General features: G+C 46.7%; 1 protein-coding gene across 1 annotated transcript; it reads right to left on the reverse strand.

The window, feature by feature from the left end:
• Window positions 1-72: 72 nt before the first annotated feature.
• SLC48A1 (solute carrier family 48 member 1) lies at window positions 73-11,859 on the reverse strand. The gene is made up of 3 exons (XM_033136810.1): window positions 11,692-11,859; window positions 1,634-1,801; window positions 73-294 (listed from the first exon to the last, which is right to left on the reverse strand). Exons 1-3 carry the CDS (start codon window positions 11,828-11,830, stop codon window positions 158-160), a joined length of 444 nt encoding a protein of 147 aa, XP_032992701.1. The 5' UTR covers window positions 11,831-11,859; the 3' UTR covers window positions 73-157.
• Window positions 11,860-14,626: the final 2,767 nt, after the last annotated feature.

Genomic DNA, 14,626 nt, shown 5'->3' on the forward strand with positions numbered 1-14,626 from the left:
AGCCAGCAGAAGGAGGGAAAGCAGAGGTGGACGCAGGCTCCTGCTCTCAGCTTCCTAGGGGTCGTCCTCCTTGCCAGCATCTTCCTCAAAGAGGGGGCCCCTCCCCTCCTTCCACGTGCCTCCTCTCCTTGCTGGAGTTTAAAAGTCTGGGTCTTTATTAGAAGTCACTGAGAATGCTGATGTCTGCAAACTCATTCCTGTACCGGTGAGAGTACAAGCTGAGGAGGAAGGCCCACTTCCAGGAGATGAAGCTCCAGACACAGGACAGGTAGTAGCTCTTTGGGTCTTTCAGGGCTAAACAGAAGAACAAGCACCATTAATAATGTTAAACAAGAGAGAGAGAGAGATAACGCAGCCTTGCTTGCTCATTACTAAAGACTCCACTGGACGAGTTGCCACAACCAAAGGAAGCCAATGGAATAAATGCCTCTTATGGGAATCGCAGGCAGGATGGACCTCAGCAGGGATGGGGAACCTGAGACCCTCCTGCTGATGCTTGGCTCCTGCTCCTTTCAACTCTGGCCGGCATGGACAACAGTCAGGGGTGATGGGAGTTGCAGTAGCAGGAGGGTGCGCAGGATCCCTTTGCCTGAATTTTGGAAGGGCAGCACCTGAAGCTTCAGAAGCAGAAGCAAAGCTCCCCTTGGCTGCAAGTTGAAGCTAAAGTGGATCAAAGTGAAGTGCCTCCCCCCCTTCAAGGCGGGTTCCCTAACAAATTCCCCTCCCCAGTACATATGGAAACACTAAGTAATGGGAATGGGAATATATGACCTTCTCTTATGCTCAGTTGGACTACTGCTAATCCATCTCTCCCTGTATTGTCTAATCCTAACAGTAGCATCCCTGTAAACCAGGCTGGCCCAATGTGCAGCCCAAGGGCCACATGTGGCCTACAATGCATTTTTTGACGGTCCTCGGCATGCCGCCTTCCGAAAGCCCAGTTAGTGCTTTCCCAGCTTTGGAAATGGGGTGGGCCTCCTCTGGGACCCTGCCAGAGCCTCGTGCCTCCTTTCCCAAAGCCCAGAGCCTCGTTTATGCACCTTTGGGAAGGTAGCATAGGGGTGCATGTCAAATTTTGGCCTTGCTTTCCCCACCTCCACAACCAGGCAGTGTGTGGCCTGTGGATTCTGGGTCAAAATACTCTTGCGGCCCACTTGGTATGAAAAGTTGGGCCATCCTTCTGTAAATTCTTAGCCACAGAGACATTTTGGAGCCCTGCTCCCTAAGATTCTTCTGGCTGGAGATACCCAGCACAGAACCTGAGACATTCCGCATACAAAGCAGTGGCTGTGGCTCATCCCACTCGCTTTTGCACATGCCAATTTGCCTTAGACCAAGCCAGTCTATTGACGCATCGAGCTCAGCACAGCTTGCTCTTTCCAACAGCGAGTCTCCAAAGCCTCAGGCAAAAGGTCCATTCCACTCCCACTGCTCCTGGGTGATCCTTTTAACTGGAGATGCATGCAGGGACTGAACCAAGGACCTTCTGTGAGCAAAGCAAGTGGATTATGGATTGCAGAATACAGCATTTTTGAGGAGCAAAACTTTGATTTTGTTTTTATGTTTTTGGGGCCACACAGAATCTACTCAGTTCTTGCTGTATCCAAACAGCAAATGCCCCCCCCCAACTTACACTGATGCTGTGAGATGGCCAAGGCCAGGAATGTGCAGAAGCCCACCAGAGAGATGATACCAAAGAGAACGCCGACAAAGAGGAAGAACCTCAAGCCTTTCAGCCACGTCCTCCAGTAATCCTGCACGTACATCACGTGTGTGATCAGGGTCCAGAGCGCCAGCACCCCTGGGGGAGCAGAAGAAGGAGAAGAATCAAGAGCAATGGCAACACAAACTGCAGGACTCCACACATGTCTTAGGCCAGGAGTGGGGAGACCAGCCCTTGCCCATTGGCTGTGCTGAGGATGATGGGAGTCGGAGTCAAGAAACATCTGGAGAGCACTACACTGCCATTAAACAGAACAGAAAAGTCTGAAAAGGAAAATATATATATGTAAAAACCACCAAACACCTACTGTGGTTCTCTTCCACAATAGGTAGTAATAATAATAACAATAATTTTATTATTTCCTTAGCCGCTCTGGGCAGCTTACAGCATATATAAAAACATAGTAAAACATGAAACATTAAAAACTTCCCGATGCAGGGCTGCCTTCAGATGTCTTCTAAAAGTTGTGTAACTCTTCATCTCCTTGACATCTGACGGGAGGGCGTTCCACAGGGTGGGCACCACTACTGAGAAGGCCCTCTGGCTGGTTCCCTGTAGCTTCACTTCCTGCAGTGAGGGAACCAGCAGAAGACCTTCGGAGAGCCTCAGTGTCCAGGCTAAACGATGGGGGTGGAGATGCTCCTTCAGGTATACTGAGCGGAGGCTGTTTAGGGCTTTAAAAGTCAGCACCAACACTGAATTGTGCTCAGAAACATAATGGGAGGCAGTGAATATCCTTTAGGACCAGTTTTATTTGGTGCCGGCAGCCACTCCCAGTCACCAGTCTAGCTGCTACATTCTGAATTTGGTGCACACCTTTAGATCTCACCACTTCTAATAAAATCAGGGAGAGGACACAGTGGATAGAATGCCCTCCTGTGGTGAAAAACAGTGCTGCAGGCAGCCATCAGCACTGGGGGGGGGGGACTGAGTGCAAGATCTGCAGCTGTTTCAGGGATGTACTGAGGGATCAAACACAGGTTTGAAGACACACCTACGTAAAAGTGCCTGAGCTTTGAGAAGCAGCATGGAGGTGATCACTGTTCCTAGAACCAGGTGTTTTTATCCTTACAAGAGGGGAAACTGAGGGTGGCCGAGGGAGGTGGTCCACTTTTACCAGTTCAGCCAACCAAAAGAGGTTACTCTGTCTGAAGGGCTTGTATTATGTGCACTGATGTGATCTTGGCACTGCATCCCTCGTGTTCAGACCAGGTGTGTTCAGACCAGGGCTGGGGAATCTTTGGCCCTCCAGGTAATATTAGACTCCAACTCCATCAGCCCCTGCTGGCGTGGCCAAAAGATGAAGGCAGCTGCAGTCCAGCAACAGAGACGGGGATCCCCCAGCCCTGGAGGGAAGTCTAGCATGGAATGCGCCCCTGCAGATGCTGCTGGACTCCAAATCCCATCAGTCCTGCCCAGTGGCTGTGATGGCAATTGTAGTCCAAAGGAACTGGAGAGCACAAGGTTGGCAAGGGCTGTTCTGGAGGAACCATGGATGTGCAACAGACAGGATTCCTGCAAGTTTTAAGGGGTGGGGAAACAGGAAGTTCAGCAGTGCTTTGCTAGCTCTGAAGAAAGGGAACTTCCCAGATTGCACATGCCGATTTCCACAGAGAGGCTACAGAAACACAGGCTTCTGGTCTACAAGTAAAATAATATGGGTGGTTTTTTTTATTAAAAAAAATGCAGGGTCATTCCAGAGGCTGCTTCTCTCAGCAGGAAGTGTGTGTGGTCAGAGGCTCCCCCTCACATGTCAGAAACTGATTCAGCACCCAAGGCTGCCTCCTCGTGTTAGGGGACACCTGACGCTGCACTTCCAAAAAACCATGACTTCGCAAAGGAATCTCTGGAAGGGAAGTCTTCACAGTGACTTGGCAGAAAACGCTGGGCAAAACAAGAACTCTGCACAGCAGCCTCCAAAACTGAATTAACCCTGACAAACTAGGCACAGGGTTGAAGGCACTGCTAGTAACAGCATTAAAGACCTTTCCAATTCTCCAACACTCAGATAAACAGGGTTTAGATTGGGGTTTAGGGTCTTTGTTATCTCAGCCGTCCTATCACACACACACACACCCCTGGCAGAATGATAGCAACCCTTCCCCTGCAAAACATCTGGGGTGTACAAATGCCTCCTCTGGGGGACAACAAGCAATTGTGAGAAGGCTGTTCAGCTGAGCATGATCTATTTGGTCCAGATCCAGGACAAACAAACCCTTGGCAGGCTCAACTGGGCAGATCCACAATACAGTTGTTCTGAACCTTTTTATTTATTTATTTATTTTGGTCCTTTTCTGCATGCTGGAATGAGATAAGTGACATCAGCAACTGCCTGGCTGGAAAGGAGGAGGAAGACATTCAAGGGAGGAACCATTCTGCAACCCAGCGCTGCCCCCTATCCTGAAAGACAGTGATCCTTTTGACCCGCACCCACGCAGCCTTGCACCCGGACTCATTTCAGCCTGCATTCCTGAAACAGAACGGAACAAGAAAATTTTGAGATCATTGCTCAAGACAGAAGCAGCCTTGCCTCCTTCACATTTCCATGCAAAAAAAACTCTTCGAGATTATGACTCCTTATAAATCTTTGCCCCTCTAGAAGCTCCAGGTATCAATTTGAGCATCAACACTCCAGCAATAGCATAATTTGAGCCCCAGGGCTCCTGAAATGCCCCCAATTCTCACCATGTGTTCCTGCCGGCTACTATGGCTGTCAGAAATCACCAAAGCAGCCAGCTGGATTAACAGCTTTCACTGCTTGAAGGCACCCTTTGGCACAGCAGTGGCTAAGAAGTGAGCATGGAGGCAAAACTGAAAGGAGTTTTCACACAGGACCTTAACCAATGTGGCAACAGGTTTGACGAGTAAGTCCTGGGAGTGCTGAAGTGCCATCTTCTCCCACACAGGGAGCATTATATAAGCATATAAAGCAACCTTCTACTGGAGACACGTCTACTTCACGTGTGGGCAAATTGTGACCCTTCACCCCATACTGCAACACCCACTGCCCTGAACATGGGCCACACTACCTGGGGGCTGTTAGCAATTGGAGTCCAACTGCATCTACAGGTTCCCCATTCAGTTGTTGACTGCAAACAACTCTCCAAAGCCTCATTCCAGGTATTCCACAACGCCTAACTTTTCTATACTTGCACATGCTTGTTATACATTTAGGTGCCAAGTAGGCAATATTTTCTGGTTTTACAGAATGCTGCCATCCACCTAACCAGGTGCTGTTGGGCTCCAAATCTCCTCCGTCCCACCCAGCCTAGAGTGTGGTCAGGGGTGACTGGGTGACCTTGGGCTAGTCGCCATCTCTTAGCCTCACAGAGTTGTTGTGAGAATGAAGCAGAGAGGAGGAGAACCATGTACACCTTGAGTTCCTTGAAAGACAAAGGTTGTATATAAATGTAATACAGCAATTAATAAAAACATCTGGAGGGCCACAGGATGCCCATCCCTGACCCAATCCCTTGAATAACAGGAACCATCTTGCTACAAAACAAGCAGCGCTCCGGGTACAGGTCAGTTTGAAAGGAGTGTGCCCTGTACATGATCCAATCCCCCACTTTTGCACAGCACGCGCCACTGTTTGCTTCTCCTGTCTTTCACATCCACATTGAACGTTTTATCCACTTGTCTGGCAGCGTCTCTCTTTGCAGAAGATCTTAATCCAAAGCCTTGCTTTATCCAATCGACTGAACTACCTGCCTGACTTAAATATAGCAAAAAAGCTTCTTAAGAATGAGTGTCATTGTCCTGCAGGTCCCTTCCAAGAATCAGGAGAGCGGCTTTCGAGTTCCAGAGCTCCACTCCCCAATTAAGTGGGGCACTTCCTTGAGATCTGTGGGGAGCTCCCATTGCATAAAGCAGGCATGAGGAAACTGTGGCCTTTCCAGAGGAGACTGGACTCCTAATCCCTGGCCATTATGGAGCTATTCACACCATGTAGGTCTCAATGCTGTGTACAGTAAAAAGCATACAATACATAACATTTAAAACCTCAGGAATATAAAACCTCACAAAATAAAACAAAATTCGAGGTGCATTCAGGGTGTGAAGACCTCCTGAAGTAAGAGTTTTGATCAGAGTCGGAAACTGGGTGAGGGCAGTGCCTAGTTAGGAAGGATAATGTAAGTTGGCACACTTTGATAATACATGAAGTCAAGGGGAGGCATCTTGGTTCTCATAGGACTGTCTTGCACTGCTTCAGGCTGCAGGAAAGGGCTCTGGTGCTCCTTTACAAAATACTGTACACTCCTACCCAAAAGTCCTTTTCTATGTGTAAGGAATTTGCTTTGTATGGATCAGCATTCAGTCATGTGAGCTGCCATTGGTTGTCTGAAGGAGTACGGCTCATGGATTTCTCCGCTCAGCTACTTATTTAGTTGATTAAAAGCAACTAAACTGCTTAATATTCTAAAATTGCTGAGCAGTAGTACAACCGTTTCATTAAAACAAGATTCAACATATCTGTAAACTACTGCAAAAGCTGAGCTTTAGAGAACACATATGAACATAAGAAGAGCCTGCTGGATCAGGCCAACCTTGTTCTCACCGTTGCCAAGCTGTGGGAAAGCATCAAGCAGGATCTGAGCACAAGAGCCCTTTTCCCTCCTGTGGTTTCCAGCAGCTGGGATTCAGAAGCCTTGCTGCCTCCAACTGTGGAGGCAGAGAGCAAAGAGGTTTATTATGAGGCATCCTGTCTTTGCTGGCTCCAGGAATGGATAATATTGGATGGCATGCATACTTATGGTATGAGAAAGCTAAGGTGCATAAAGGTTTTCAGAATCATCTAATAAGAAAATCAATCTTTATGGTATGGGGAAAAGAGCAAAAAACACCTTGGTGGCTTTCTCCTTTAGAAGTAATATCTTTGAAAAAAGTGAATATGAGAATTAATTGGCTGACATATAGAGAGCTGGGGAAACTAAAAGATTATGATGAGATAAGAGATTTAATAATGGATTGGTTACAGTTTCATCAATTAAATTATATATTTAAGATAGATAAAAAGAAAGGTTTTAGTTGTGAATTATCAAGATTTCAAAAAGATTTGTTAGAAAATAATGTTAACTCATTATCTAAAATGTATACCTTGCTTTTAGAGCGGCACACAAAAGATGAACAGGTCAAGTCAGCAAAGGATTTGGGACATAATATTCAGATGGCAGATAGGGAAAGGTTATGGAAATCAGATTTGAAATTTACGGCATGTCGTACACTGAAAGAAAATTATATGAAAATGATGTACCGGTGGTATTTGACTCCTACTAAGTTAGTAAAATTGTACAGGACAAGTTCAAATATCTGCTGGAAATGTAAAGAAAAAGAAGGTACCTTTTATCATATGTGGTGGACTTGTAAGGTAATAAAAGCTTTCTGAGAGATGATACCGGTATATAATGAAACGAAAAAAAATGCTTAAAATAACTTTTGTTAAGAAACCAGAAGCATTTTTATTAGGAATTACAGGTACTGACATACCAAACGAGCAGAAAAGACTCTTTATATAAGGAACAAAGGCCACCTGGATGTTATTATCCTGGAACTGGAAAGAAGACAAAGCCCCTACCAGAGAAGAATGGCAAACCAAGCTGATGGACTATGCCGAGATGGCAAAGCTGACTGGAAAACCCTGAAATTAAGAGGATAAAAACTTTATAAAAGAATGGGGAAAATTATAAGTTATTTAGGAGACCACTGGAAGCAGATGGAAACAAGAGCAAGATTCTGACTCACTTGTAGTTTAAAAATTATTATGGACAATATGGTTTGATATGGATGAATATGCAGTTGTAGATGTTTAAAATGAGACCCCGTGGAGGGGATGGGGGAAAGTCTTGAGATTCGGAGAATCTCTTTATATAGATATTTTTTTACTAGTTTGTGACCATTTATACTTTGTATTTGTAAAACCAATAAAAATGATTTCATTAAAAAAAAAAAACCAAAACCAAAACTGGCGTGCCTTTGCACTGCCAAACAAACCCAAGCTCTGATACAGGGTGTAAGATTCCCCTTCTGGGCATAGCTCCCAGCTAAGACACTCCGCAGCCCAGAGGTTCAGCAGGAAGCTTCACTTACAGCTCACAGCGCCTTAAGACAGAAGAGTGCAACCTAGCAAAATTTACTTCCAACTGTCAGAATGCTAGACATGGCAGATGGGGGAAAGCTCATTGATGGGTGGGTTCTCCTGCATTGTCTATGGATTTTGCACAAAGTCACATTCACGTCATACATTTAAAGCACCGTGATACCACTTTCCCCTCCCAAAAGAGTCTGGGAGCTGTGGTTTTTAAAGGGTGCTGAGAGTGGTCAGGAGAGCCCAGCTGCCCTCTCAGAACTACGATTTCCAGAGTGACTTACCAAACAATCCCTCTTCACAGGGAGCGCTGGAAAGTACAGTGGTCTCAATGGCACCATTGTGCTTTAAATGTATGTTGTGAAGGGGGCCATTGCACACATTGCACACAGACGTGCGCAGGCCTGTGGGATTACCATCACCAATGAGGGCCAGAACACCCAGCCAGGATGAAGGCATAAACTCCAGGATGGTGTCTAGATTTGCTTCTGGCCTTCTGCCTTCAAAAATCAAGCCTATACCTACCTGCATGCTGAGATCCAAAAGTAGAGCAGGGCTGGGTGCTATCTGGAGGGCCACGGGTTCTCGACTCAGAACACAACACATTCTAATATCTCGTAAGGATTAGTGGCAATATATTAAGTAGCCGTTTATAAATGACAAATGGTAGAGCTCATGCTTTGCATGCAGGTCTCCAAACTCAGTCTCGGGGTCGGTACATTTGAAGGATCTGGGGACTGGAAAAGGCAGCAGCCCAACACCCTAAAGATTCGCTGTCAGTAACAGTAGACAATACAGTGGTACTTGGTATTACAACCATAATCCGTTCCAGAGGTCCAAGTTGTAAACCAAAACAGGCTGCAACCCAAGGCGCACTTTCGCCAATGGAGCCTCTGAATTTTTTTGTTGTTGTAATCCAAAAAAAGGGACACGCACTTCCGGGTTTGATGTGGCTGTACTGTAATCCAAAATGGTTGTAATCCAAAAGCAGTTGCAAACCAAGTTACCACTGTACTGTGGAAGATGGAACAGAAGTCTGGATATAGGAGCTTCATATGTACTTAATAAGGAAATGAATATGGGAACAAAGGAATGAATATGGCTGGCTCACTTCCTCAGACCTTTTAAATGTGTGGGTGGGAGGGGGTGGTTATTGTTTCATTACACACACACACACACACACACACACACTGGTACCTCAGGTTACAAACACTTCAGGTTACAGACTCCGCTAACCTTGAAATAGTACCTCAGATTAAGAACTTTACCTCAGGATGAGAACAGAAATTGCACACTGGCGGCGCGGTGGCAGCAGGAGGCCCCATTAGCTAAAGTGGTACCTCAGGTTAAGAACAGTTTCAGGTTAAGAACGGACTTTCAGAACGAAATAAGTTCTTAACCAGAGGTACGTGTGTGTGTGTGTGTGTGTGTGTGTGTGTGTGTGTAGTGTTTTTATCTTGTATTTTTATGCTGAGATCTATGGATGAAGGGTGGTGTACAAACTGGATAAATAAATAAAATGTAATTAAATGGCAGCTGCCTTTCCCCAAACAAACAAAGTCATCAATCCTTCAGAGACGACTGTTTTACTGTGCTTCTCATTTGACTTAATATCCTTCCTAACAGGGTAATAATGATCAGGTACTGAAAAACATTTCTAGGCTCCAAAGGCAGCACCTGAGTCATCCCCATCCCTTCCAGGACTGGTTATTCTGGTTTCCCATTTTACAGGCGGGATAGCCAAGGCCAAGGGATTAGTGTCACCAATGTCACCCCACAAAGTCAGAGAAGCTGGGATTTGAACCTGTGCTCCTTCAAGTCCCAAATCTCTCTGGTTTAAACCGGTTCATCATCAATGCTTTCAAAACCATGTTCAGAAATTCACTGGGGGTAAAAGAAATAAAGAAAATGAGTAAGATTCTCATGAAGGTGATAATGAGAGGGTGACAGTTGCCCTGACAACTACTACAGAAGTACAAAAAGAAAGTAGCCAATATCCCATCACGCCACGCTGTACCCTGACATGACCTGGCAATTATACAAGGCACACCGTTTTCTCCATGCTGCCTGCCTACAAGAGACGATTGTGATGCTGGACAAGGTGTTCAAAAAGGCATATATGCATTGCAAACCACAAACAGGCTGCAGGCAACTGCATTTCTGCAACATGCAGGGAGAAGAAGTCATGCTTAGAGTGGCCTTGAGTTCAACAGGTGCCAAGTGCTGAAATTCCTTTCTTTTAAGCCCTGTCTTAAAACTGCTACTTGGTTGTACAAAGCTGCTAACAATTTAATGTTGGTACCAAGCTATTTTTAAACATCAACATATCAATATTTTTGTAGAAGGTTGGATCCTAAATATTAGGTGCCCTGGTGGCTCCTTAAAGCCTAACAGCCAGTGAGATGCAGCAGTCTCAGACCAGGACCTGGCAGACTAGGGTTCAAATCCCCATTCTGCCCAAGAGGTGATCTTGGGCCGGCCAGCGTCTCCCAACCAGACCTACCTCACAGGGTTGTTGCAAGGACAAAATGAGGAGAGGGAGGCTCACACACAGCACCTATAGCTTCTTGGAGGAAAGATGCAATATAGGTAAAGGTAAAGGGACCCCTGACCACTAGGTCCAGTCACAGACGACTCTGGGGTTGCAGCGCTCATCTCACTTTACTGGCCGAGGGAGCTGGCATACAGCTTCCGGGTCATGTGGCCAGCATGACAAAGCCGCTTCTGGCGAACCAGAACAGCGCACGGAAACACCGTTTACCTTCCCGCCGGAGTGGTACCTATTTATCTACTTGAACTTTGTGCTTTTGAACTGCTAGGTTGGCAGGAGCAGGGACCGAGCAATGGGAGCTCACCCCGTTGCAGGGATTCGAACCGCTGACCTTCTGATCGGCAAACCCTAGGCTCTGTGGTAATAAACAAAATAATTGTCTCCCTCTCCCCGCACACAAATGATCATACTGCCTTTAGTCTGAAGTATATGTTAGAGTGCTGTTAATGGTTACAGGGATAGGCTAGGGGCTCTTTGGGCATCAATGGGCCAGTTGCTATCTCTTAGCCTACCTTGCAGGGTTGCAAATTATTAAAATGTCACTCTGAGCTGTTGGGGTGGGGAGTAAGGTGGATCAATCTAACTAAGGACTGCAATATCCCAAGAACAGCCTCTCTCCGTATCAATAGACCCTGCAATCAACATCCAAGTCCCTTCTTCGGATAATAATAATATAATAATAATAAAAACACAGATTAGCTACAACCTGTCACATTTACGGTATATTCACAACAAGGGCAACTAGTAAGTATTTTAAAAGAATTCAAGTGGCCTTTAGCACCCAGGGAAAGATCTGTAGGGACACTGGGTTGTTGTTTTTAAGGCTCTCGGGTTGGGGCAGGGAGAGGGAAATAAATGCAATGTGGATTGTCTCGCGAGTCCAGTTTGTAAACAACCCTCCCCCTCTGGCTGCTCACAAAGCTTAGGGGGCAGAGTCGCCCAGGGCACCTTCAAGTTGTGGCTCTGCGCTCAAAAGCGAATAAACAGGCAACGTGTTGAAAACACGCCGCGGACTAGGAACTTGCTTCAGCGTCTTTCTCCGCGACGAACCCCCGGCGAGAAGATGAGAGAGACAGAGAGAGGCTCCCCTGACGGGTCCCTTTCCGAGGCGCCTCCTGCCTGCCCACGGGGACACATCTCCGACCTCCTACTTGGCCAGGGGGGCGGCATCGCCTGCCTGCTTCCTTCGAAGGTGAGGGTGTGCGGGGGGGGGGGGGAGAGAGAGAGAGAGAGAGAGAGAGAGAGAGAGAGAACACGGATTCGCACGACCACCGGCTCCCGCGCCCGCCTGCGTGCAGAGCGCGATCCCCGCCGGCCGCGCGCGGGTCTTACCGGAGAGCCCTCCGGCGGCGGCAGTGTAAGGCTGCCGCAGGCTGGGCGCCAGGTTCCACACCAGGAAGACCGACAGCCCCGACACGCTCCCGGCCGCCGAGTAGGCCAGGCGGATCCCCAGCTTCCGCGTCACCGCCATCACCGAGCCAGCCGCGGCCGCCGCGCCAGGGACCGAGGCGAGCGAGAGTGGCGCGCTCCTCCGGCGCCCGTCCGAGGCCGCCTGCCTGCCTGCCTTCCCCGGCTCCGCCTCCCTCGCCTCCCCGAGAGGAGACGCCCCGTTCGGCAGCGGCTCCCAGCGGCCGGGGGGAGGCTCGGCTTCGCGGCGAAACGCGCGTCGAACTGCTGCTGCACGTGTGCAGCGGTGCCTTGGGAATCCGGGTCTGAGGGGGGGGGCGGGGCGGAGGCACAGCGAAACGCAGCGGGGCTGGCTGGCATTGGAACAGACTCCCTTGGAAGGTGGACTCTCCTTCCTTGGAGGTTTTTAAGCAGAAGTTGAAGGGTCAACTGTCCCGGATGCTTTAACTGAGATTCCTGCCTTGCAGGGGGTTGGACTGGATGACCCTCGGGGTCCCCTCCAACTCTACAGTTCTATGATTCTATAGTGACTGGCTCAAGGTGAACCAGTCCAGAGTGTGAATTGGAACCCAGATCTCTATGAAACTCTTAACTGCTAGCTAGGCTATGCTTAGCAATCATAAGTGGGGGTGGTTGTTTTTTCATTTCATTTTATTTGAATTTTCATTTCAAATCAAAACTTTATTGCCGCCCAAAGACCCACCAAACAATTTCAAAATCGTTTTAACTGTATCTAGTTTTTTCATTATTATTATTCAAGGTTGTTACTTTTAATCCCATCATTTCTGCTAAAGAATGGACTGCAGGCCAGTTTACATATGAAATTAAAAAACAACAAAATCAAGGGGTCGCCTTCGAAGGAACTACAAAACTAAAGACAAAAGCCAACATCAGATAAGAGGTAGATTAATAACAGGCAGTGTGAGAAGCGTCTACTGTGCCCCCCCCCCCCCGCATATGTATCCATGCTCCATCATCTTCAACCAGCATGTCTAACAATGTCTGGAGAGTCACAGGATCCCTATTCCTATCAGATAAAGCCCCTAAGGAGACCTTGGTGAAGAAGCTGGTTACATCAGTTGGATTCACAGTAAGTGTACTCAGAAATTGTTTGTTGGTGGCTTCTCAGCAGATTTGAGGGTGTATCCAGAAGGGTTGCCAGTGCTGGATTAAACCTTGTGGAGGCCCCATGGCTCTAGCGGGATAATAACTGAACTAAGGAAGCTTGGTCCCCCCAAAGACTGAACAACTGTTGCCCCTCCTAAAAAAAAAAGCTCAACATTTTACCTCCTTCCTAAAAAAAAAAAAAAAAAAGCTCAACAAATTTGACCTGAACCCCCCAAAGGGGGGTAGATCACTGCCAGTTTTTAACTCTGTGAGTAGATCACAGTCTCTTGGGAGTTGGCCAGCCCTGGTCTAGATTGCTTCCTATGTGGCTGGGAGGCTCTTTTTCCCACCCACCCCCCAATCTTACACTGATGGATATCAATACGGTATTACAACAAATCAAGGATGTGGCTTGTTATAGGATTACATTAGTACTACTTCCTCTTTCAGCTATCTAAACCAGGGGTCAGCAAACTTTTTCAGCAGGGGGCTGGTCCACTGTCCCTCAGACCTTGGGGGGGGGGGTCGGACTATATTTTTTGGGGGGGGAAATGAGCGAATTCCTATGCCCCACAAATAACCCAGAGATGCATTTTTAATAAAAGGACACATTCTACTCATGTAAAAACACGCTGATTCCCGGACTGTCCACAGGCCAGATTTAGAAGGCGATTGGGCCAGGCCTTAGTTTGCCTACCCATGATCTAAATGATGCAGTGTAGTCTGACAATCTGGAAATGGTTACAGTACTTCTCTCTTAATGTTAGAAGGAATGGTGATGGATCAAAAGTAAGAAAAAGAAATCCATCTGTAATAGTTCCTGGGTTGTAGGGCATAGCTTCTATGTTTAAGCTACCTTTGTGTGTATTGGAGAAGATAAACTGGTAGTTTATTTTGGAAAGGAATCAGTTTTATTTCTGAATGGAAAATACATGACAATGTGCAACCAATATGCCTTGTTAATAGCATGTAATTGCTGCAATTCTATGATTTAGTTTCATGATTATGCAGTATTTTTAAAAACATGTATCAAAGAATTAGTGGCTAATTTTAAACATTAGAAATCAGTTGTTTCTGGGCTCCTCTTTCTTTGTGGTTTTAATTTTAAATTGTTGTCTTTTGAACCTTTGCATAAGATGTCAAAAAATATTCATTGGTTATTAATAGTATACCCACACATTGAAAGAGAGAGCCATTGGTGTGATGCATATATAATTATCTTGCCTTTCAAATATGGGGCCTCCTGCTGCTGCCGCCGTGCAATTTCTGTTCTCATCCTGAAGCAAAGTTCTTAACCCGAGGTACTATTTCTGGGTTAGTGGAGTCTGTAACCTGAAGCGTCTGTAACCTGAAGCGTCTGTAACTCAAGGTACCACTGTATTGCAATTTAAATAAATTTAGCAGTTTCAGGTTTTGTGCTTTTCATTTTTTCTACATCCATTTTAGCCTTGCCTGGGGTGCAAAATAGTCTGGTACAGGCACTGCACCCCCCACACTATTGCTATGTCTCTCCCAACGCTTCTTAGGCTTTGGAAAACGTGGCAATCCTAGTGAGTATGGGGTTGGCATGAGAATCACTTATCTCATACACACTTTGACAAAGTCTGAGAATCTGCAGCCTAAAGACACCTCTCTACTCCGTCCCCACCCCTTCTTCAGGAGACAGAGATCTGGCACAGTTCCATCTTGAGGAAAAATGTGTCCCCTCGGTATTGACCACTGAGAAGAGTACCAATGGCTCTCATGAGAAAGC

The sequence above is a fragment of the Lacerta agilis genome, chromosome 2 (genome assembly GCF_009819535.1).
Source record: "Lacerta agilis isolate rLacAgi1 chromosome 2, rLacAgi1.pri, whole genome shotgun sequence".
Taxonomy (NCBI): domain Eukaryota; kingdom Metazoa; phylum Chordata; class Lepidosauria; order Squamata; family Lacertidae; genus Lacerta; species Lacerta agilis.

What these genes read in the sequence shown, in the direction of transcription:
- SLC48A1 (XM_033136810.1), bottom strand. Translation starts at nt 11,830, where the DNA reads ATGGCGGTGACGCGGAAGCTGGGGATCCGCCTGGCCTACTCGGCGGCC. An exon ending in CGCCGCCGGAGGGCTCTCCG is followed by an intron (nt 1,802 to 11,691) that starts GTAAGACCCGCG and finishes CTGCTCCCCCAG; the next exon opens with GGGTGCTGGCGCTCTGGACC. An exon ending in GGCCATCTCACAGCATCAGT is followed by an intron (nt 295 to 1,633) that starts GTAAGTTGGGGG and finishes TCTTCTGTTTAG; the next exon opens with CCCTGAAAGACCCAAAGAGC.